At 38.4% G+C, this 27759-nt stretch overlaps 1 protein-coding gene and 1 long non-coding RNA gene across 3 annotated transcripts; one reads left to right on the top strand and one right to left on the bottom strand.

Moving 5' to 3' along the window:
- Positions 1-512: 512 nt before the first annotated feature.
- LOC109110940 (shugoshin 1-like) lies at positions 513-6372 on the bottom strand. Of its 2 annotated transcripts, none has more exons than XM_042744840.1 (9): positions 5911-6372; positions 5293-5492; positions 5018-5061; positions 4419-4483; positions 3466-4326; positions 3239-3379; positions 2311-2454; positions 1905-2004; positions 513-837 (listed from the first exon to the last, which is right to left on the bottom strand). In XM_042744840.1, exons 1-9 carry the CDS (start codon positions 6056-6058, stop codon positions 702-704), a joined length of 1839 nt encoding a protein of 612 aa, XP_042600774.1. In that variant the 5' UTR covers positions 6059-6372; the 3' UTR covers positions 513-701. The 2 variants fall into 2 exon arrangements, with proteins under 2 accessions (XP_042600774.1, XP_018979437.1); XM_019123892.2 differs by having other exon boundaries at positions 1905-2070; positions 5911-6370.
- Positions 6373-24854: 18482 nt separating this feature from the next.
- Positions 24855-27154, top strand: LOC122140780. The gene is made up of 2 exons (XR_006157352.1): positions 24855-25095; positions 26016-27154. It is a non-coding gene; the product is annotated as an uncharacterized LOC122140780 (long non-coding RNA).
- Positions 27155-27759: the final 605 nt, after the last annotated feature.

The following is a 27759-nucleotide window of genomic DNA, read 5'->3' as shown; positions in this document are numbered from 1 at the left end:
CCATAAATGCAGTACAACTTCATTTTTAGATTATAATTCACAAAGATTTCTTAATATTAAACCAATTCTACTTTACAGAAAAGCGTTGCCAAAATGATTACGTATGTGTTTCATCAGACCAGCCTTTTTATAATATCTAAGTTGATATCAGCTAGAGACCTATATGCAAAAGTTTAATTCATTTGGTCCTGACTCTATTACTTAACAATTGTAACGCATTTAGACATGAGAAAAAATTTCAGCTGCTTTACTTTACTGGTACCACACAGCTTAGACATGTCTATTAGGAGTTGTTTTATTTTATATGGCCATCGTCAACTTCAATGAAAGTCTTTAAAATGATCATACTATATATTTATAACTTTATGAGTGTATTGGAACTCTATTGTAAAATTACAAACTGGCCTTCTTGCACACAATTTGAAATTAAAATCCTCTGAAACCGATCTGTTGAAATGCTTCCAGCTGTAAGTCTAATAAAAATGGTTTTCGGTTAATTAACAAGTTAACAATTAACAAAAACAGACTTTATTGATATTTACAATTGCCATGAGATTTAAAAACAATTACATATCCAGTTATGTAACACACAGTTAAAAATCTAAAGGAAAAAAATAATGCAAAGATTTTGACAGACCGCAAGGTAATTCTGTGAAGCTGAATCATGTTACAAATGCCTATTATTAAGTCACATCAGTTATTTAGCGACAACCCACAAAAGACTCATTATATAATTCCATCTTTTTAAGTGAACTCCGACGGGAAGTGAGTTTCTGTTTGAAAATGGGGGAACGCAGGAAACGGGTGTCTGTAAATTTGTCGCCACGTCGAAGTTTCCTAAAAGATAAAAAGTGTGTTAGATGACAAAAAGATCATGCCATAAGCTTTAAAAAAAAAAAAAAAAAAAAAAAAAAATACAATACCAGCAAGAGGAATATACGGAAGAGGATTAGGGCCAAGCAATAATAAAAAAAATAAAATCATCTCGAGATTAAAGTCATTATATTGCGAGATTAAACTCATTAAATTTCGAGAAAAAAAGTCGAAATACAATCTTGAGAATAAACTCATTAAATATTGAGAATAAAGTCGTTGTGTTTCGAGATTAAACTCGTTAAATTTCTGGAAAAAAAGTTGAAATACAATCTTGAGAATAATCTCATTACATTACACGCCATTAATGGCAATGCCGTACGGTTTTAATTTATCATGGCTGTCCAAGTGCCAGAGTGCATTTGGGTGAAGCCAGCGATAACCTTGCATTTGTCCTCTGGTTGTCATTTCATGTTGGACAAAAGCGAGTAGCCTGCATCGCGCAAATTGGACTGATTTTTTCTTCTAAAAAGACCTAGCCGCTTGCAAATTCACTTTAAAGTTCGTGTGCTAATTATTATTGTGTCATAATAAGCTAAAGTTGATAGTATTTCTTTATTACTGAAAGATATAGGCTATGCAATGAACACTGATCGAATGCATTATTTCTCTACATTTCATTTCGACTTTTTTTCTCGAAAAACAACGACTTTATTCTCGAAATTAAATGAGTTTATTCTCACGATTATTTCGACTATTTTTCTCGAAAATTTAACGAGTTTTTTTTTCTCGAAACACAACGACTTTATTCTCGAAATTTAATGAATTTATTCTCAAGATTGTATTTCGACTTTTTTTTCTCAAAATTTAACGAGTTTTTTCTCGAAACACAACGACTTTATTCTCGAAATTTAATGAGTTTATTCTCAAGATTGTATTTCGACTTTTTTTCTCGAAATTTAACGAGTTTAATCTCACAATATAATGACTTTAATCTTGAGATGGTTTTATTTTTTTATTATTGCTTGGCCCTAATCCTCTTCCGTAGGAATACCAGGCAGTTTTAACAATTAAATTTTCAAAGAACTCACGAGTTGATCGAGGGCTCCTTGTAGTTGACAGTACTCGTACAGCGACGCTTACGACTGGAGCTTTGAGGGGTGTTCTGAGCAGACATGGGCTTCTGATGGGCTGCGGGGGAGAGATTTGTCACATCACTCAAACCCAAGCCCAGAAAGGAGCGAACAACCAGCCCACCTGCAGAAACACAAGTGCATATGTGACAAATTCATTTTCCTTCTACCACTTCTGGAAAAAGTGACCCCAAGAAATGTGATGTTGGTCAGTGAATATTTATAGATAGATATATTCACATACATGTGATGAGAAACAAGAGATTGATACAAGAGACAAGAGTGCCCAGAACAACAGATGTAACGGAATCTAAAGTCAAATAGTAATAAAAAAGAAAAAGAAAACAAGTGTAAAGGAATTTACCTTTTCTCCTCCTCCTATTCACCAAGGGCATTTCATTTTCCTGGTCGGATGAGCTGCAAGGGTGCTTTGGAAATTCAAATATTGGGCAGTCAATCATCATAAGCTCCGCCTCTCCACCAGGAGTAATCGGGATCGGAGACTCCACTGAAACAACAAAAGGTGGCGCTAAGGGAAAATATTTCTATTGTTGGGTTTTTGTAGATTTTATAAAGAAATGTAAGACTTAAGAAGACCAAGTCAAGAAAAAATTCAAGTAAAATGTAAAAAAACATTTCTGTTGTTAAAACAGGGCTTATAAAGATAAATGTAAGACCAAATAAAGAGAATTTAGGGAATACATTGACTATTATACTACTATGGCCTCTAAATGCAAATGCCTGGTATTAGCAATGCTACAAAGTTTGAAAATGCATTTCCAACAGATCTCCGTTACTTTTGAATTAATTTTTGCAAAAAAGGACTTCAATGAATACCTCTGCTCTCAACCACTAGAATATAGAAATAATATTACTGTACCTTCTGATCATCACACTGCAAAAAATATTTATCAGTATTTATCTTCTTGTCCTATGCCTTTATCTACAGATTCTTAAATCAAGATACATTTACTTGAGAAGCAAAAAGACAAAGTAAAAAGTTTTCTTAATAAAAAATAGTGAGTTGTTTTCTTGTTTAAGCATACACTTTTGTTTCTCAAAAAACAATGCTTCATATCTTTATATGAAGTTTTGCACTAGAAAATACTGAGAAAGATATATAAAAAAATTGCAGTGCATGCAACATTTAATGCATGACTAAATGTAAGAATTTATGCTGTGATTTAAGATAATTTGAGGCCTTAATGAACAAGAAAAACCTTTTTGAAAGCTGCAGAAATCCTGAAAAATGCTTCAATGCTTCAGTTTAGTGTTCCCACATACAAAGTTACCTTGGCAGATCTCTTGGCTTGGTTCTGATTGGCTGGGATTCTCAGGAGGAACACAAACTGGTGAATGTTGGAGCAGAAGGCCTGGGTCAAGATCATCGTGGAGATGCAGGCCAATTTCTTCAGTTTCAGGCCCACTTTTTTCTGTAGAACATTCATTTAAAACAGTCAAATCAAACAACAGAAAACACAACCGTTTCATATACAAAATAAAATCTTTCAGTGCTTACCTGTGTACTGTATTTCAACATGGTCCTGCTTTTCTTTTCCTCTGTTTTCTCTGGCCTCTTGAGCAGACCGTCTTTTAGAGCGAGCCCGTCTGGGCGGTGGACTCCGAGCTCTTCTGGATCTCCTCTTCGGTACGTAAGGAGTATCATCCTCATCCTGTTCATCTTCTGAGAGGCTGCTGTTGGTTTCCATGGCAACAGGACTGCGCAGGACCTCGTCCTCTTTATCTGGCTCATCAGGTGATGGTTTCTCCACGGCTTTGGTTCCTGCTCTGAAAGGCGTTAGATGGACGGCCTCTTCACAGTCGAAGTCAAAGGTGTCATTGCCACCCAACGAGGAGTTAAGGCGATCGGCAGGAAGAAGCACCGCTTTTACACGACTCTGAGATCGGTCCCGGCTCTTGGAGCGAGCACGGGGTTTGGGGTTTTCCCATGGTTTCTTCAAGGGGGCTCGGTCTGGTTTGCGTCCCCTCTCTGGTTTGGGGCGGGGAGCGGCTTGGGTAGGTTTCTTTTTGAGCTGTCTAGTAGGCCGCTGGGGGGGCTCAGGCGTCGAGTGCTGAACGGCGGGGACTTCAGAAATCTCTAGGTTGAACTCACAGTTCAGCCCTGTTTTTTGTCCAGCTTGTTCCTCATTAAGCTCTTTCTGTTCATGACACACCTCCTCCAATGGTGTGTTAAGCCCTACGTCTTGTCCGTTATCAATAGTCTCTTCTCTTTTCACATTCACTGCTTCACATTTTTCAACCGTGCCAGAGTCAAAACGTGAGCTTCGCCTCCTCACAACCTCAGAGCGTCTCTTTCGCCTTGTTCCTACTGTGGGGGGCAACGAAACCTGTCTGTCAATGCGACAACTATGGACAGCCTCTGCAAACATAAACCAGTAAAGATTAAAACGTCAAACATACAGATTGTATATAGTAGTCAGCAATTAAGGTGCTAAGGATACGGTCCAGTACCTGCAGTAAAAGGTGGTTCTGCTGAGTGATGATCAGGAATATCCGTCTCAGCCACATGTACTGGTCTGCACCACAATGACAGTAACAATATGATCATCAGTAAGTTGAACGAATCATGAAAAAATCTGTCTTGTTCAAAATGGGTTCTCAAGTATTAGAAGTTATCATTCAGCAAGTATTAATTAAATTGATCAAAGTGACAGTAAAGAATTGTATAATGTTACATGAGAATTATTTCAAGTAAATGCTGTGCTTTCAATCAACAAATCCTAAAAACGATGCTTTCCACAAAAACATTAAACAGCAAAACTATTTTCAACACTGAGAATAATAATCAGCATATTAGAATGATTTCTGAATGATCATGAGACATGGAAGACTGGAGTAATTGCATTTTTGAAAACAGCTTGGCCATCACAGAAATGAATTACATTTTAAAATAGATTACATACAAAAGCATTATTTTAATATGTAATACTGCTGTTTTTTAATCAGTAAATAAAGCCTTGGTGAGCATAACAGACTTCTTTCAAAAACATAAAAAAAATCATACTGACCCCAGATGCTATATTTTTTTATGAAAAGCTTTAGAGACTTACTTAGGACTGATGGGCTGAGGTGGACACGTCTCAACAGGAGAAACCTACAAAAACAAGCAGCAAAATGAATCTAGCAGAGCTTTGAATAAGTGTAATAACTACACACACACTTAAAACACATAATTTCATACGCACATACAAAGAAAAATCTGTACATGGATGCAACATCCTGCACTGCATTTCCACCCATGTCTCCATCCATGAAAACTTTACACATAAGCGCCACACTAAACAAGTACTCCGTATCTGCGTGACACCTTGTATACACCTCCTACCTGGGCACTTTCAGCAGGTCTTCGATCTTTAAGCGTCCTCTTCAGCATGAGCAGGTGAAAGATGAGCGCTTGCCTTTCTTTCTTGAGCTGCAGGATGACCCCCTGCGCTTGCCGTACCTTCTCCCTCTCTGTCTGCAGGGCTACCGCAAGAGCTTTGTTATTCACCTGGACACTCTTCAGGACAAATGGCTTCACTGTAGCTGTGGAGGGCAAAATATATTGGAAAATGAAACTTAATTTTCTTCCAAGCCTGTATGAGCTTCTGTGCAACACAAATGGAGATGTTAGGGTTCATGGAAAACAAATGCAAAGAAAGTCCTTAACATTTCAATTTGTTTACCACAGAAGAAAATCAACTAACGTTACATGGGTTTGAAACAACGTGAAGGTGCTTAAATGACATAATTCATAGTTTTATGTGAACTATCCCTTTAATAACTGAGAGGTGTGTTTCCATAGACCTAACGTTAGTGCTGGTACTAAAGGTATCATTAAAGACAAACTAGAAGGTACAAACACAAAAATAACGTTACATCAAAAGGTACAACTAAAGTCACCAATATACAAATACACTGGCCACTGGATGCAAAACAAAGCCAAATTGTCTTGTAGTCGCACCTGTGTGTTTGTTCTTGAGTTTTGACAGGCCGCGGCTGGCAGCTAAAGCGCTGGCGAGACGCTTGTTTCTCTTTTCCTTCATTTTGTCCTTGATGTCGTCCAGACTTTGCTGGAAGGACTTCTTTTGCACCACTCGCTCCCGAACCATGGCTGAGCTGCGCGCGATCAGTCACACATTCACGAGATCCAGCGTACGGTCTATCCGTTGATCAAGGGTTAACGTTTATCTCCATATTACGCCGAGCTTCACCAAAACACGGCGTAGGTCTCACCCAGATATTTGCCACTATCATAAGATGAATAAACAGCTACTTTAGGCCGGATAGTGCATAAGCTGTGTATTTTGTGTGAGCTGCTCCTCTGGCGTATTTCCCGTCGTGGACGTTGATGTTCGAAATCGTGCGCTGCGAGCTCTGATTGGAGGAACAAACGTAGAGTTACGTCACTTCCGCGAGTGGTTCAGACGCCATCCTGCAAATTTCGTCTGATGGCGGCCTTCTTCTTAAAATTTACAATTTTAACACACAAAGATATAAATATAAATTCGCTTAACTGGAACTAAGAGGTTAGAATTTGGTGATTCATTTCTTATGTATGGAATACACCATATAGCTATAAAGCCTACAAACAAAAATGAGCAAACAATAAACCAAAACCATACTGTTTGAAGCTGAACTGATGAAATATACTGATACTCTGAACGATTAAAATAAAATTAAACAAACAAGCAAACAAACAAATGAACGAATGAATGAGTGAACGAGCAAACAAACATACAAGCAAACAAACAGGCTAAATAAAAGGGCAAAACGAATGTATAGAATACTTGAAATCTTTTCTTTGAAAATTTATTTTAAGTTCACCCCTGGATATTTTTTTCCCTGTTTATTTCCTTTGATGCTATATGATTATAACATAATAAATACATTTTCTGTTTATGTAAATGTTCTTGTTCTGCATAAAACTTCCTGTTCTAAAAAAAAGTTCACTTCTTAAAAATAATAAATTAGCTAGGCTACATATAAGTATATGCAAAAATATGCGATAGACTATGTAATTATGTATTATTATTAGATAATACATAATCATACAAGTGAATCAGCACATTTTATCTCCTTTTTATTATACTCCTTGTTTATTAATTTATTTATTGAATCATGATTTAACAAGATAGGATTTGTAAAAAGTTGTTCATATAATTCTCTGAATTACCTTTCTCTTGGTTTTGTTCATGAAACAAGAGTCTCACGATTATTAGTTCCCTATTTCATTATTTACAAACATGTGACTTGCCAGTAAATACGCTTACTGCTATAAGGAAAGACTGAACTGGTCTCATGATGCATATGAGTTTGATAAAGTTGTATGGATAAAATGCTTAATACAATCATAATGTAATGTGATTCAAGGGGAAACAATTCTTAGTTTATTCCTGTACTTAGTGGAAACAACAACAACACAGACACACACACACACACACACACACACACACACACACACACACACACACACACAAAAAGTATATTATTTTGCCGAAATGGAATCATTGTGTTCTAACAAGACCAGTTACAGGACCTGCTGTTAAAGTTCCCTGCTAAACAAAGCATAATTTACTCAGTACGAGAAGTGCCCCTCCCCTTTACTGACTCCACACCAAATGCTTTAGCTTCTCACACTGTAGAGTATAATAATATATTGGAACAATTTTAATTACTTAACCTGAACCCTTCCTCATAGTCTAAAAAGATAATTTATTGAAGTGAAGCTGTAAAAACACATGACCATCCACAAATACACAAACCTTTGTAAGACTGGTAATCAGTGTCATCCAATTCCATGTCATCGTCACAACATGAGGAACATCAGTTCACAACAGTTGAAACTATATATTTTCCACATACCATTCAGAACCTCAGGGTAAATAAAAAGGGTCATGGTTTTATTTGTTCAGATCTAAACACAATGTGCTTCAACAACACACCCATGGCAGTGTGATGCCTTCAAGAACATTTGAAATTGTGTTTGTTTATGCAAACCTGAACTTAATGACTTTTTTTTTTCCTAGTAGCAAAACATTTCCTCAAATTGCGGGATTATTTCCCCCAAACTATAATCACAAAGCAAAACTGTATTCCAGAAGTAATTTGTGAGGATGATTTGTGAACAATTTCTTTGTTAGTGAAAAAAACAAAAAACATGGAATCAGGCATGTGTTCACTCAGTAAACAACACAAAGTGAAGGCTGGAATATATATATATATATATATATATATATATATATATATATATATAATAAGGGTAATAAACAAGATAAAGGACCAACAAAAGCTTCTGAAGAGCAACCTTATGAGGTTTGAAGTCTTTTTCTGTCATGCTGACTAAATGTCAGGGGCTATTGATGATGATAATGATATGTTCCGGTGTGAAATGTTCCATGATAATTTAAATCAGAGTTGTGTCACATACATAAGAGTGATTTTGCATATTTCAGTGGTCTTTATCAGCAGTATTTAAGAAGGTGGATGGAGGTGGGCACTGCCACAGACAAAGCATCTCAACTTAGATCCAAACAACTGGGACAATGAGACACTGTGCTTTCCTCTATATGTGCCTGCTTCTCGTTGTTGTTCAGGTGAGTGATCATCAGATGCAACCTCTGAAACATCAATGGATATTTATTATATCTCTAATTATTTATATATAAATAATATTTGTATCTATATGCATATACCATTGTTCAAATGTATGGGGTCAGTAAGGTTGACGTTTATTTAGCAAGGATGGATTTAGATTAATCAAAATTGACCAAAATGCCTTTTATAATGTTTTTTTCCCATTTAAATCTACTGCAAATAAATGCTTTTAAAATAAAAAATAAAAAATCGAATAACTCTGGGGGGAAATACATTACAGTTCCCACAAAAATATTAGGCAGGTAAAAAGCTTTTAACAATAATAAGAAATGTTTCTTGAGCAGCAAATCAGCATATTAAAATGATTTCTGAAGGATCACTTGACACTGAAGAATGGAGTAATGACGTAACGGAGTAAAACTGTTATTTTAAATTGTCAAATTATACTACAATTTAGCCTGAGTTATTCTTAATGATCATTATATTCATTATTTTTATTCTGATTCCTACTAAAAATATCACTTAAAGAAAACAAACAACATATGAACTTTTTTTAACATGTGAAAAGCATTCATTTACATTCACATTTACATGTATTCAATTTCCAGGTGCTTTTATTCAAATTGACTTACAAATGCAGAACAATTTGTTACTGGAGTCAACACTATTCATAAAGTAAATTACCGATTCTCAACAGTAAAGGTGGTGGTTAAAAAAAGTGCTTCTAGTTGTAAAAAAAATATTTGCCCTAGTTTAAAGGCTTCATTCATTTATGAGTGGAAAATTCAGATACTAAATGAGATGATAAAGATAGAGCATTAAAGAGGAGATGAAAGGGAACTGACAGAAAAAGCCTAAAGGTCCAGGATATGCAAAAGAGCAGTCTGGGCTTTAAATATCGTGAGACAGGTGTCGTGTACCTGACATGAACTTGTATTCTCCCTGCAGCGAGTGTGGGTGTTCTAATCATGTTCTGGTACCATTTGCCTGTCCTGTTCTGATTCAGGACTAACCTGTACACCCACAGTCTAACTACCATCTGATAAACATAAAAGCTGGACTGAGATTATAACAAACAAGGTTTTAGAAAAGTGTCTATGGTGCTAATAATTAGCCATAGAACAATAATTCAACAGCATTTACTGGTCTAAGTTAATGATCAACATTTATTAACTGTTTTTTTTTTTAAATTACATTATATGTTATTATTAGTTTTTACACTTTAAACTAACATGAACAAATGACAACTGTATTTTATTAATTAACTAACATTGACAAAATTGACAAAATCTGTGTTAGTTTATGTTAGCTAAAAATTAATGTTATGTTCCTTTTTTTTTGGCATGAGTCCACTCAGGACATTTCCTGCAAGCATAAGGGGACATTTTAATTTTGGAATTTATTAGTCATGTGCAAATGTCTGTCATGAACACCAGTAAAACTGCATATAAACATCAAAATATATTATAAGCAAATATATAAACTCAGCAATATCAGATTTGGCAGTTCATTTCAATTTTCTTTCCAAAGATCCATGGATGTTATGATATATTATCACTCCTCAGTTTAATGTTCTTCTAATTCTAACAGAGAGTGATTCAGGGTGAATCAGTCATACCATTCCGTAACATAGCTATTCTTTCCTTTTCATGTTTGAATTAAAATAGAAAAAGGATAAAACATGTCAGAAATTTCTGCCATTCTGTTAAGTATTTTAAATGATAATTTTTATCAATAAAATGTCTTTATCTGCTCCTTCTAACAGAGCACACCTGAACAGACCACTATAAGCACAACAGTTACTGCATCCTCACACAATATCTACGAAAATATGACCGACTCAAACATCACTACCACGTCATCGACTCATATTACCAGCCCTTCTCCGAACCATCAATCCCAGAGCTCCTGGATCCCTTTACCACACCCCACCACATCCCAACCTCTGTTTACCAGACCTGTGGTCACAACCAGCACCATAGCAAAGCCACCGCTGACTCCCAGTCCAAGCCCTGGCTCCTCCAACCATCCTCACGGCAGTGCTTCAGCCCAGTATGTCCACTTTGGATTTCTGCTGATCTCTCTGATGTTTCTTGTCATAGTGGATCTTTAATGCCGACACACAAAGTGTCAAATAATGCTTTACCTGCATTAACTCTCCTTAACTTCAAGATCTATTAATCATTCTTCAGTTATTTTTGTAGTTAGTAGTAAGGAAATGTTTTTCTGTGGAACTAATGTCTATTTTACTATATACATAACTCACAAATATTGTGTTACACAATGCTGATCTTGTCAGTCCATAACAATGCCATACATTATCTTATGAGAAATATTCTTAACACAGCTCAGTTTAATGTTCTTCTAGGTCTAATACAGAGTGATAATAATGTTTGAGCATTCCAGTCATGCCATTTAATGTGTCCTACTTTCATACAGTACCACTTTCACTGATTTGGGCTTAATAAAGAAAAATCTTGATCTAGGATTTAAATGTGTGAAAAGCATAACGATGGAGGTCACATATTTTTGCAAATGCAAGCAATTTTCTTAATCTGTATTTTTGCTTTGTTGTAGTATAAATATCTGAGAACTATCTTGAGAAACAAAATTGTGTAAGATTTATTGATTAAAATTAGACTTGTTCTTAGTTTTTTTTCTTTAAACTTTGTTAGATGTATGCTCAAAATAAGAATTTTACAAAAAATAAACTATATTCAATGACAAGAGTGTATCTTTATTTATTTTGCTGTATTAAGATAAAAGGATGTTTTTATATTTGCACTGGAAAATAAGACAACTTTTTAAAGAAATGTTAAGAAAGACTGTATAAATATAATTTTGAGTACAATGAGCGAGAGGGCAGCTGATTGGCTGTTCGACATAATGTTAGTTGTTTCTGTTTATGGCAGAGGGGAGTAGCCTATAAAAGCTTGTTAATCACAAACAAGGTCTAACCACTCACACATTACCACCTGGACCAGGACCTCCCTTGTCTTGAACATCATGTTCAAGATTTTGGTTTTTGCATTGCCCATAGCAGCTCAGCTGTTATTTACTTCTGCACAGGTAATATCATTTTTTTCTATTTGAGTTAATTAAAAAGTACATTTATATTAAGGAAATTGATGTAAGATCCACATAAATAATGAGTGTGACTTGTTTTGAAATATGACAATTTACTATCAAAGCAAATGTATGTCAAACAGTTCTTTTTAAATAAATAAGAGGTTATTTTAAATTACGCACAAAGCAACCGAAATGTCAGCATACTGATATATCAGTTCCAAAAAACTTTATTAAAACTTGTACAACGTTTTGACCATCAGCTTTTTATCAGGCATGTGTATTTTTGATTTTATTTTAAATGATGGCAATTTTGTTCTTGTGGCATTTCAGATGTTTCACTGATAATAGTTTATCAAACACAAAATTAGACAGCATTACATTAATGTACATGTTTTTCTGAAGTATTTTCAAGCATCAGAGTGAAACCTAATGTCATATTCAAAGTGTATGATTTGAATATTTGATATTCAAAACAACATACGGTGGGGGGATGTGGGGTTTTGTCACACATGGGCAGTGTTGGGGAAAATTAATTTTAAAAGTAATGCATTACAATATTGCGTTACTCCCTAAAAAAGTAACCAATTACGTTAGTAACTTTTTAGGGAAAGTAATGCGTTACATTACTTTTGCGTTACTTTCGCATTACTTTTTAAATATGAGCAGGGCTCGATTGTTTTTCAATATAAGAAGTTCTATTTGTAGCTATTTGTAGGCTGAAGGAAAAATAAATTCACGTCTGTAGAGTAGAACGCAGCAATAAAAAAACAATGAAGCTCAATTGTTAGTTTATCTAAAGTCATTTTTGCTTATTAATATGGTTGAACTGGATCATCAATGGTCAGCAGCAAAGACATTGGTTAATAAAATGGGATTAGATGCATTTGTATTATTTATATTGTTTGATTGTTGTATGTTTTATTTATATTATTATTTTGCATTTCACTGTTTTAATTGATTTAGATGAATGCTAAATCTGTTTTTTTTTTTTTTGTGAGTGAGATGAATTAATGCACATTTACATTTAGTCTAGAACTACAGTAACATCATGTTCACACAGAGCACATAACGCCTCTGTACTTCCGCCTCTGTACTTTTTTAAAAATATATTTTCCTGTAAATTAAAAAGTAGTGCGTTACTTTACTAGATACCTGAAAAAAGTATCTGATTACTTAACTCGCATTACTTGTAATGCGTTACCCCCAACACTGCACATGGGTATGTCTATGCTTAATTACATTCTAACTGTACCTTCTTGTAATGTAGTTCTATAAGCAAATAGGTGGTAAACATCCCATTATTTCACATTTCAGACCACCACACAAAGTAAAACTACAACCATAAACAGCATGCCCACTGCAACCACAATAGCAACAACAGCACCTGCAACAACAATGACAAGACCAGCAGCAACAACAACACCAGCAACAACAACAACAACAATGGTTAGACCTGCACCTGCAGCGGAAGAAAGCCTGCTGCAGCGGCAAGCAGCACAAGAAAGAACAATGACATGCAGCAGCAGCAAGCACAACAACACAACCAGCAGCAACAACAACACCTGCAGCAGCAGCAGAAACGACAACAACAACAACGGCAAGACCAGCAACAACAACAACACAACCAGCAACAGCAGCAAAAACAACAACAACACCAGCAACAATAAAATCAACACCAACAACAACAACACCTGCAGCAGCAGCAAGCACAACAACAACACAACCAGCAACAACAGCACCCAAGCACAACCAACACAACCACCAGCAGCAAACACAACACCACAGCAGCAGCCCCCAAAGCCCTGCAGCAGCAGCAAGCACAACAACACAACCAGCAGAAAGAAGAAAAAATGAACAACAACAACACCAGCAACAATAAAATCAACTCCAACAGCAAAAGCAACAACACCACCACCAACAACAATGGCAAGACCAGAAACAGCAACAATGACAAGACCAGCAACAACAGCAGCAGCAGCAGCACCCCACACCACAACACCAACAACAACAACCAAGCAACAACACACAACACCCACAACAACAACACACAACAGCACACAGCAACACACCACCCACCAACACAACCCAGCAGCACACACACCCCACCACACCCAGCAGCACACACAACAACACACACCAACACAGCAACAACCCCCACACCACCACACCACCACACAGCAACACCACCACCCAACACACACCCACAACCACAAACAACACCACAACACACAGCACACCACACAACACCCCACACACACCAACACACACAACACACACAACCACACACACCCCACACCAAAACACACACACACACAACACCACCCACCCACACACAACACAGCACCACCCACAACAAGCAACACAGCCACAAACAACACCACCCAGCACACACACCACACCAACACACCACCACCCCACAGCAGCACAACCAGCACAACACACACAACACACACACACCAACAACACACCCACACACACCCCCACACCACACAACACACAACACAACACACCACACAGCACAACCACACACACACACAACACCACCACCACCACACACACACAGCCACAGCAGCCAGCAGCAACAAACAAACACACACACCACACAACACACACCACACCAACAACACAACCACCCCCACCACAACAAACACCAACACCACAACAGCACCACAAAACACACAACAACACACACCCAACACCACCACCCCCACACACACACCAGCACACAAACAACACAACACACCCCACAACAACACACACAACACCACACACACACACACACCACCACAACACACAACACCCACACAACAACAGCACACAGCCACAGCACAACACCAACAACACACAACACACAACACACCACACCACACACAACACACCCACACAACAGCACACCCACACCAACACACACACACACCAGCACAAACACCACCACAACACACACACACACAGCCCACACACACACACCAACAACCCACCCACACCACCACACACCACCAACCCCCCACAACAAAACACCACACACACCACACACACAACACACACACACACAAACACAACACCACACACACCAACCCACAGCACACCCCCACCACACACAACCACACCACACACCCACAGCCCACCCCCACAACAACAACAACAACAACAACAACCACACACCCCACACACCCACAAACCCACAGCACACAACAAACAGCAACCCAACCACAACAACACCCACACCCCCACACACCACCCACACCCCAGCCACAACACCCCACCACCAGCAACAACCCAACACACAAACCCCCCCACACCCCACAGCCCACACACCCAAGCCCCAACAACACACCACAACACAACCACCCACAACACCCACACCACCACAGCACAGCCACACACCACCACCAGCAGCACAACACCACCACACACACCCCCAACACAACACCACCAGGCACAAACAAGCACAGCAACAGCACCAACAACACACAACACACCAACCACAACACCACACAACCACAACAACAACACCACACACAGCCCAACACACACACCAGCACAAACACACCACCCCAACAACAACCACCACAACACCACCACACAACAACAGCCCAAACAACACAACACCCCACACAACACCACACAGCAACCCACACACACCCAACAACACAACACCACACACAACCACAGCACACCCCCCACCACAACAAGCCACACACCCCCACACAACACACCAACACACAACACCCACCAACACACAGCACCAACAACACCACACCACCCCCCCCCACAACAACAGCACCACCACACACCACACCAAAACCACACACAACACACACACACCACACACACACACCACCCACACCACACCACACCCACACCCCACCACACCACACCCAACACACACACACACAACACAACCACACCCACAACCACCACCCACCACCACACAACCCACAACACAACAACCACCCACACCACACACCACCACACACACACAGCAAACCACACCACACAACCACAACCAACACACAACCACCACACCACCAACCACACCACACACACAACCACACCAACACACACCCACAGCCCACAACCCCACAACAGCCACACACACCCACACACACACACACCAACCCCAACACCAACAACAACACAACCAAACACACACCCCACACACAACCACACAAGCACCACACCAACACAACACCACACAACACACAACAACACCACACAGCACACACAAGCACACACCACACACCACCACACAACCCCCACCACACCACACCACACACCCCCCACACACCCAACACACCCCACACACACACACACCACCACACACCCCACACACACACAACACACAACAACCACCACACCCCACACCCACACCCCACAACACCACCCACCCCACACAACCACCCCCCACAACAACACAACCCACACAACACACAAACACCACCCAAACAACCACACAACCACCACCACCAACACACAAAAACACAACACCCACACCACACAACCACACCCACACACCACAACCACAGCACACACACACAGCAACCACCAAACACCACACACACACACACACCACAACCACACACAACAACCCAGCCACCCCCCACAGCACCACAACACCCACACCACACCCCCACACAGCAACACACACCACACACACCAACACCCCACACACACACACCAACACACACCCAGCACAGCAACACCACACAACAAACACCCACACCCAACCCACACACACACCCCACCAGCCACACACAACCAGCCCAACACCACAGCCCACACACAACACACACACACCACACACACCACACACACACACACCAACACACACACCAACACCACACACCCCCCCCAGCCACCACCCCACCACACACCACCAACCACCCACAAACACCCCCACCAAACCACCCCAGCCACACAACACACACCAGCCCCAGCCCACACCCCCCCCACACACACACCCAACACACCCACACACAAACACACCCACAACACCACCAACCAACACCACACACACCACACCACACCACCAACAACACCACCCAAAAACCAAACCACAACACCACACCACACCAACACAACAACACCACCCAACAACACCCCCCCCCCACACACACACAGCAGCAGCACCCAAACACACAACCCCCCACACCACACACCACCCACACAACACCACACCCCCACACCCCACACACACCCCCCACCCACAACACACCACCACCACACCCACAAACAACAACACACCACCCACCCCCCCACACACACCCCCACACCAAACACACACCCACACAACCACAACCCCACCACACACCACCACAACACCACCACCACACACACCACACACCCCAGCACAACCCAACACAACCACCCCACCCAACACACAACACACACACCACACACACCCACACACACCAACAACACCACACACAGCACCAACACACAGCCCACACACACACAACAACACCCCAGCAACACCCCCCCACACACACAAACAACACCCCCACCCCAGCACAAACCCCACCCCACACACACAACACACACACACACAACACCCACACACAACACACACACCAACAACCCCCACCACACCCCACACAACACACACCACACACCACCAACACACAACACACCAACAACCACCCCAACACACACCCACACCCAACACCACACACACACACAACACCCAGCACCACCCACCACACCCACCACCCAACCACCCAACACCAACACAGCACCAGCACCACACAAACAACACCAGCAACCCACACCACAACACAACAGCACACCAGCCCAAACACACACAGCACACACACCCCCAAAACACAAACCACACCACAAACACAACACACAACAACCACACCAAACACCAACCAGCAAACCCCCACACCCCCACACAACCCACCCCACACCACACACACCCCACCAACCCCCCACACCACACCAACCACACCACCCACACACCCCCACCCACCACACCAACACCAACACCAAACACACCACCCCCAGCACACACACCCCCACCACCACACACCCACACCCAACACCACACACCCCACCCACCACCACACCACAACACCACACACACCCCAACAAGCAACACCACACACCCACCACACACACCACACACACCACCACCCACAACACCAGCACACAACAACCACACCCCCACCAGCCACACCAACACACACAACAACACCACACCCCACCACACACAACACAACAACCCCCCCACCAACACCAGCCACACCACAACACACCCCACACAGCACACCCCCAACCACCCCCACACCCCCCACAACACCAACAACCCACACCACCCCCCACACACACAACACCAACAACACCCACACAACCACCACACCACCCCCACCCACACACACACCACCCCAACACAGCACCAACCACAACAACACCCCACCACCCACAACACCCACACCAACCCCCCACAACACCACACCCCCACCACAGCACCAACAACAACACAACAACCACACACACACACCAACACCACCAACAACAACACACACAATGGCAACCCCACAGCAACAACAACAACCAACAACACCCACCACCCAACACCCACAACAACCCACAACACACAACACCACACACAACAGCCACACCCCCCCCACACCACCATCAGCACACAGCACCCACACACCAACACACACACCACAAACAGCAACAACAACCCCACACCACACCCAACACACAACAACACACACCGCCCCCAGCAAAACACCACACAGCAGCAGCAGCAAGCAGCACAACCCCACCACCACACACAACAACAACAACAACAACACCCACAACAACACACAACACACAACACACAACACACAACAACACCACAGCAGCAGCAACCACACAACAACAACCCCCAACAACACACACACCAACACACCACACAACAGCAACACCACAACACACCAACAACAGCAACAACAACAACACCAACAAAACACAACAACACCACCAACACACACACACCACACCAACAGCAGCAGCAGCAACAACAACACCACCAGCAGCACCAAACCACACCCCACAACAACACCCAACAACAGCACAGCAGCAGCATCAACAACCACACACCCACAACAGCCAGCACACAGCAACAGCAACAAGAGCAGCAGGAACAATAACAACAACAATAGCAGCAGCAGCAGCAACAACACCAGCAACAACAACGACAAGAGCAGCAGTAACAACAACAATAGCAGCAACAACAGTAGCAGCAGCAACAACAATAGCAGCAGCAACAACACCAGCAACAACAACGACAAGAGCAGCCGTAACAACAACAACAATAGCAGCAACAACAGTAGCAGCAGCAACAACAATAGCAGCAGCAACAACAGCAGTAATAGCAGCAGCAACAACAGTAGCAGCAGCAGCAGCAATAACAACAACAACAACAACAGTAGCAGAAACAGCAGCAGCATCAACAATAACAGGAACAACAACAACGGAAGCAATAGCAGCAGCAACAACAACAGTAGCAGCAGCAACAATAACAACAACAAAAACAGTAGCAGTAGCAACAAAAACAACAGCAACAACTATAGTAGCAGTATAGTAGAAGCAACAACAACAACAGAATTAGCAACATTAGGGCTTCATTTGGTCTATTGTTCCTGCCAGTGTCTGTGTACCTGTGGTGGCAATGCTAATTGGTGGTCTCTGATGGTCTGGAAAAATGAGTAACCATCTGAAATCAAGAGCCACTACATTCAGGAAAAATAATTTAGCTTGTTCATTTCACTTCTGTATATATGATAAGAACATTATTTTTTCTTCCTTTTCTTTTTAATTATACTTTCTAATAAACAATAAAATAATTGTGAGAAAAAATGAATAAATAGTACTTGAAACACACAAATAATATAATTCATTTTATAAGGACATAGAATAACTAATTTCAATAAATAAATAAACATGACTGTATGTAAATTATTTTCACTTACACATATTCTTATTCTGATGCTAATGACAAAACTCTAAACTTTAAGCTTCCAGACCCAGGCATTTTCATGAAAGATGAATTGTCTACATATAGTTCAACTTCCTTGTGGTGAAGGTCAGCACTGTCACAGTATAATTTGCATGGCAAAAATGGAATTACACGACATGTTTCAAAAGAAAAACATTTATGTTTTATGTGCTGTAGCTATACTCACTCCAAAACAGCATTTACAGCAGAATTGTAAAGTTTTATAAAAAAACATTTCTAATGAACTTATTAATAAAATTAGTGTCTTGTATTTGTGTTAATTTACTTTGTTTTATGTGAATTAGAAAGTCAGTTTTCAAGAGGTTGAGAATGCAAATGTAGAAATTTTTTGAAAGTTGTGCAAAGACTAAAAACAAACACTAAAAATTAGATAATGTGTTTTTTTTTAATTTATTTTAATATTATATAATATAATATAATATAATATAATTAATATAATATAATATAATATAATATAATATAATATAATATAATGGACAGCTGGTCTCTAAACCTAAAATGGACACAGATTTACAGCAGAATTGTAATGTTTTATAAAAAGTATTTAAGGAACTTATTAATAAAATGAGTGTATTTGTACTTGAGTACAATCCCAATTTAAAAAAAAAAAATGTTAAGACATTTTGTAAAAAGCAGTGAGTTGTTAATTCCCTTTAAACATTTATGTATTGACAAAAGTACAAAGAAAAGGTTTCCAATTTTTTTCACCTACCAGCTTACATGCCTTTTGTAAATATAAACAAATTTTGATTTTTGACCTACAATTTCCAAAATTTTGAGGTCACTTATTTGAAGTTATCCTAATAGGAGTAAAAGCACAGTTTTTAAGCATATTTAAATTAAAATTAAATTAAATTTATGCATTTAGCAGACGCTTTTATCCAAAGCGACTTACAGTGCATTCAGGCTATCAATTTTTACCTATCATGTGTTCCCGGGGATCAAACCCCCAACCTTGCGCTTGCTAACGCAATGCTCTACCACTTGAGATACAACAATATTTCTGTTAAATATATTCTTAAGCACAGTCTAAAAACTTCTGAACAAGATTTGAGAACACATTCAGATACCTCAAATGGAGGCCAACAGCAGTCATAGCAAGAGAAGTTGGCCGTTCCAAATCTGTGATTTCTAGAATATTGCTTCTTTACAATGTCACTAACTCATTCAAGACCCCCCAAAAGACTGGTCATCCACAAAAGACAAATGCACAAAAGAACAGGATAATGCGGAGAATCTCAATGGGCAAGCAGTTCAACAATACAGTTGGAATTGCTTGCCAGTTCAGGTCTGAACAGGGAATACGGTGTCATGAAGTTTAAGAGAATTTGGACTGAAAGTCCACTCTGCAAGGACCAAACCTTCCATCAGCAGAAAGAATCAAAAGGCTACACTAACCTTTGCTGAGGAGCATGTTGTGTGGAGAGAGGAGAACTGGTCCAAAGTTTACTTTAGTGATGAAAGCAAGTTTAATTTATGGGGTCCAATGGGAAAAATTATGTCTGTCATCAAACTGTGGAATGACTGAACCAATAGTGTGTAGAGAAGAAGGTGGAGGAGGAAATGTCATTGTTTGGGGGATATTTTCTGCAGCAGGAGTTGGGCAGCAACATGGCAGAGTGAATGCAAATATGTATGCGGTTTCTTCTCTGCGTTCATTGCCCAAATTGCCAGCAATTTTCAGGCAGGACACTGCCGTGTCACACAGCAAAACAGCTAAAGCAGTTCCTTGAAGCTAAAAACGCTGAAATAATTAAAATTGATGGTCCACAGTTGAAAATCTCTGGAAAATCCAAAGTTTTGGCTAAGAAACCCACTGTAGTCACCGATCTGTGGAAGAGACTGGAAGAAGAGTGGACCAAGATCACACGAGAGCAGTGTGAGAGACTAGTGATATCCTGCAGCCGCAGATGCTGAAGTCATAAAAAGCAAAGGCCTGAACACTTCCTATTTTTGATTACTGTAACCTTCAGAAACTTTAGCTTTCTTTGTTCTACAATCATTACTGTTCTCTAAATTTGATCACTGTTTTCAACAAAATAAAGGGTTTTTGTTGAAGTGCCTTGGTTGTTTTGTAAAATGCTGTTCTAGAGTATAAAACTCCTTCAAATGTTTAAACGATGATGATTACATTATATATAGCACATGAACATGAACTGCATTTATTCTACGTGGCATTGATTCAACAAGGTGCTAAAAGCATTCTTTAGAAATGTTGGCTCATATTGATAGGATAGCATCTTGCAGTTGATAGAGATTTGTGGGATGCACATCCAGGGCACGAAGCTCCCATTCCACCACATCCCGAAGATGCTCTGTTGGGTTGAGATCTGGTGACTGTGGGGGCCATTTTAGTAAAGTGAACTCATTGTCATGTTCAAGAAACCAATTTGAAATGATTCAAGCTTTGTGACATGGTGCATTATCCTGCTGGAAGTAGCCATCAGAGGATGGGTACATGGTGGTCATAAAGGGATGGACATGGTCATAAACAATGCTCAGGTAGGCCGTGGCATTTAAAAAACGATGCCTAATTGGCACTAAGGGGCCTAAAGTGTGCCAAGAAAACATCCCCCACACCATTACACCACCCACCACCAGCCTGCACAGTGGTAACAAGGCATGATGGATCCATGTTCTCATTCTGTTTACCGCCAAATTCTGACTCTACCATCTGAATGTCTCAACAGAAATCGAGACTCATCAGACCAGGCAACACTTTTCCAGTCTTCAACTGTCCAATTTTGGTGAGCTCATGCAAATTGTAGCCTCTTTTTTCCTGTTTGTAGTGGAGATGAGTGGTACCCGGTGGGGTCTTTGCTGTTGTAGCCCATCCGCCTCAAGGTTGTGCGTGTTGTGGCTTCACAAATGCTTTGCTGCATACCTCGGTTGTAACGAGTGGTTAGTTCAGTCAAAGTTGCTCTTCTATCAGCTTGAATCAGTCGGCCCATTCTCCTCTGACCTCTAGCATTAACAAGGCATTTTCGCCCACAGGACTGCCGCATACTGGATGTTTTTCCCTTTTCACACCATTCTTTGTAAACCCTAGAAATGGTTGTGCGTGAAAATCCCAGTAACTGAGCAGATTGTGAAATACTCAGACCGGCCCGTCTGGCACCAACAACCATGCCATGCTCAAAATTGCTTAAATCACCTTTCTTTTCCATTCTGACATTCAGTTTGGAGTTCAGGAGATTGTCTTGACCAGGACCACACCCCTAAATGCACTGAAGCAACTGCCATGTGATTGGTTGATTAGATAATTGCATTAATGAGAAATTGAACAGGTTGTTTCCTAATAATCCTTTAGGTGAGTGTATATATATATATATATATATATATATATATATATACACACACTACCGTTCAAAAATTTGGGATCAGTAAGACTTAGTAATGTCAGTAAAACTGAGTAATGTTTTTTAAAGAAGTCTCTTCTGCTCATCAAGGCTGCATTTATTTGATCAAAAATGCAAAAAAAAAAAAAAAAAAAAAAAAAAAACTGTAATCTTGCAAAATGTTATTAGAATATAAAATAATGGTTTCTATTTAAAAATACCATTTAAAATATAATTTATATCTCTGATGCAAAGCTGAATTTCCAGCATCATGACTCCAGTATAAAAGTGTCACATGATCCTTCAGAAATCATTCTTATATGCTGATTTATTATTAGAATTATCAATGTTGGCAACAGCCAAATATTTTTTTGGAAGCTGTGATGCTTTTTTTCAGGATTCTTTGATGAATAAAAAGTTAAAAAGAACAGCATGTATTTAAAATAGAAATCTTTTTTAACAATATACACTACCATTCAATAGTTTGGGGGTCAGTAAATTTTTATTTTTTCTTTTTTTGAAAGAAAATAAAACTTTCATTCAGCAAGGATGTGTTAAATTGATAAGTGATAGAAAAGATTTATATTGTTAGAAAAGATTTCTATTTTGTTCTTTTTAACTTTTTATTCATCAAAGAATCCTGAAAAAAGTATTGCAGTTTCCAAAAAAATATTTGGCAGTACAACTGTTGCCAACATTGATCATTCTAATAATAAATCAGCATATTGGAATGATTTCTGAAGGATCATGTGACACTTTTATACTGGAGTCATGATGCTGGAAATTCAGCTTTGCATCACAGATATAAATTTTATTTTAAAGGATATTTAAATAGAAACCATTATTTTATATTCTAATAACATTTTGCAAGATTACAGGTTTTTTTTTTTTTTTTTTGCATTTTTGATCAAATAAATGCAGCCTTGATGAGCAGAAGAGACTTCTCTATATATGTGTGTGTGTGTGTGTGAGTGTGTGTCATATCATGGTATTGACTTCATACTTGCATGAGAATTATTTACAAGCATGAGGTCTGAATACCATGTTAAACATTTACTGACAAAAACCTAATATGGCATTTTGTTCTGTTTGTTAAAATAAAACATAAATCATACTGTATACATTTCTGCACCCTGAATTCAACAGCCCTTCAAAACCACAAGCGTGTCAAGAGTACAGAGGCATGTTGAGGAGCATCCATACACATGATCCTTTATTAATATTATTAAATAAATCACTCTTCAAATCATTGTGGCCTACATTGGCAATAGAGGAAACAAGCAGTTTTGATGAGAAAAAAAAATCAGGAAGAAGAAAACAGAAGCTATTCTAAAACCAATGAACAGCATGTAAGGCTTATAAAGCTTATATAAGTTCCACTTGAGTTGTGAGTTTAAATTATACTATAAGTGAATATCTTAATTGAGAACATTATATGAATAATTTTTACATGTTTTTCCTCTTGGTCACATGATCCAGAGGAACAAGGAAGCAAAAGGATTTTTCCAAGAAATATGACTAGACCCTTAAAGTTTAGCAACTGCTCATAACAGTTTGTTACAGTATACCTGGAAAATAGAGAGAGAGAGAGAGAAAAAAACCCTCATCATTAAATGGTTAAATAATGAGAAAATTGGCAAACTATACTATCATAACATCAATGCATTCACATTTCAAAGATCTTTTAACACAGTGAATCTAAATAAAAAGATGACATATATTACCAAACAATGTGAGAGGCAAAGAGGACAATCATTTGGTTTCTGTTTACAGGAAAAGGTTAACCAGTAAAAATCCATAAAACAGTAACATCATGAAGTCAATAGAAGCTGGGCACACAACCCAAAATAAATGCCACCTTCAACCTGGACCAGGAAGTGTGAGAGTATTCACTAATCCACACCTGTCTGACCATTAAAACATGACATAATTACAGCTCATAGATGAGCCCTATATAAGAGCGGAGGAGGGCCATGGGACACATTGTAGGCACCTGCTGGATAGGTCGCAGTTTGACATCCTATTCGAAGCAAATCTCATTCTCTGTGGCATATTTTACCGTTTTCTCTCCATCATGAAGTGCATGATCACACAAATCTGGATGTTGGCTCTGCTGGTCTCCGTGGCTCAGGTAAATACACATACATCCATCAAAAACTTGTGTATGTTATATTCACACTCCATAATTTTGTCATCTTACAATATTATCATGTGTTATTAAAATATGTGTGACCAAATGGTCTTGAATAAAATAAGATGAGGTGAGATTCTGATATATGGGGTAACATTTTTGGGATAATATAATATAATATAATATAATATAATATAATATAATATATAATATAATATAATATAATTAATATATAATTGCATGGTTTTTTCCATTGAAAAAAGGTCCAAAACCAAAAAAAAAAAAAAAAAAAAAAAGCAAGGAAGGAATTAATAAAACTTGTTTTTAGAAGATTTATCTTGAATCATTTTATTTCTTGTTTTAACAAGAAATCTAACAAAATTTAGTGACATTTATGCTTAAAACAAGGGAAAAAACCTCTTTGTCAGTGGACTAAGGAAAAAAAAATAAAAAAAAAAAATATATATATATATATATATATATATATATATATAAAAATCTACATAAAAAAGTTTGAGCATCTTACAAAAAGAAATTAAAAATATTTGACATGCTAAATTGTTTAAATAAGAATTGTTATCAGCAAAAAAAAAAAAAAAATCCCTAACAAAACAATTAAATTTTTACTTTAAACAATGGATAGAGTCAATGGAGTAAGAAAAAATAGACTTCTGTTCTGCTTCTCAAGTGAATGTATCATGTTTTAAAGATATTCAGATGTTTTTACTGGATGACTGGAAAAATATCAAGGAAATGACATCTCACATTGTATTTACAATAATTATACTACAATATTGAGAACAGTAATAGGGAAGAGGAAGTTCCACAGCAATGAAATCTGAGGAACAAACACTGTATTGTGTTTTATTTTTAACGTCTAAAATTGGAGTTGGTTAATAAGCTTTTCAATTGTTCCCCAGACTAATGTGACAGTGACAACCGATGTGGTAACCACTGATGATACTTCAAATACAGATTCAACTATTCTGTTAACAACTGATGAAACTTTAGTTGCAAGCACAGATCCAACCACTGTGCCAACAACTGTAGATTCTACAACTACAACTACAGCTCAACCCACTGTTCCGACAATTTATACTACTTCATCCGTAATAACCAGAATATATACTTCAGAGACAACTTCATCAGATCAGCCAACCACAATGTCTCCATCTTCAGAGCCCACCACGATTCAAACGACTGGATTTACTAGCAACATAACTATGACCACAATGACAAATACCTCGATGACAACAGAAAGACAGACCTCAATTTCGACGACTACATCATTCAGCGACTCACTGAATGTTCACATTATCAGCTATACTCTATCCATCTTGCTGTACATGGTGTTGAATTGAGCATTACCCGATTCAGCCCTGGACTAAAAAAAAAAGCTAAGCCTGACTGTTTAACAACTAACTGTAGTATATAGCCTAAGTAATATATGAAGGTAAAGTAAAGACTATATGTATATATATATATATATATATATATATATATATATATATATATATATATATATATATATATATATATATATATATATATATATATATATATATAATGAGTATATAAATGACTATTACATTTACAGTAGTATAAGGCAAAACTTAACAACAGATAATAGTTTAATTGATTGAATGTTTGTTATAATTACACAAACTTAACAGCTCACGCTTAAATGCTAGAAATTAGAAATTAGCTTTGATGATAAATATAAACTATTTATATGCATGAATTTATAAAATTAGCTTTTTAATTAATTTTTTTTTCAATTAATGAGTTGGAGCAAGAAGTCCAGCCAACAAGACAGTGTCCATGAACTAATGTATGTATAAAGTGGCTTCATTAGATGGCTTCATTCAAGTGCTTGATGCATCACAGATGTGGACTTCCTTAAAAATGAAACTAAGATTCGAAATGAAAAATGTATACTACTTTTAACAAGTTGTAATGATTTAAGCCCAGTTTATTAAAGGCTTTTTATCCTACCACATAATGAAAATTTTATAGTTTAAAATAATGGCTGAAATAAAGAAACAATTGTATCTGTTGATTGTGTGTGTTTTTCATAGTTTCATTGTAATTTGATGGTTAATGTATTTACTGTTTAGTAAGTGAGCTTTTTCTGGACTAAAATAGGTTAAGCAAAGTCAGTCAATTCCTTTAACTCTTTTTAAAGTTTATGATATCATAACATCCTGGGAAAACTTTATTTAAACCTTTGGCTAAAAATCTAACAAATGAGTCAAGCTACATTCTACAAGATCAGAATTCTACATTCTACAAGATCAGAATCTAGTTGACTTAATGTTTCTGGGTCAAAAAGTTTACTAGTCTGATACTGAAGACTTGGTTCATGTATTTTTCTGGTCACAAAATGTGATGATCAAAAAAAATTATATATATATATATATATATATATATATATATATATATATATATATACACACAGTGTCATATATACTGAATTTGGGATTTTCCTTAGTTGTCAGTTATAATCATTAAAATTAAAAGAAATAAACATTTGAAATATATCAGTTTGTGTGTAATGAATGAATATAATATACAAGTTTCACTTTTTGAATGGAAGTAGTGAAATCAAACTTTTTGGTGATATTCTAATTATATGACCAGCACCTATCTATATATATATATATA

This window comes from Cyprinus carpio, chromosome B19, assembly GCF_018340385.1.
Source record: "Cyprinus carpio isolate SPL01 chromosome B19, ASM1834038v1, whole genome shotgun sequence".
Taxonomy (NCBI): domain Eukaryota; kingdom Metazoa; phylum Chordata; class Actinopteri; order Cypriniformes; family Cyprinidae; genus Cyprinus; species Cyprinus carpio.
This window is presented reverse-complemented; position numbering and strand designations above follow the sequence as displayed.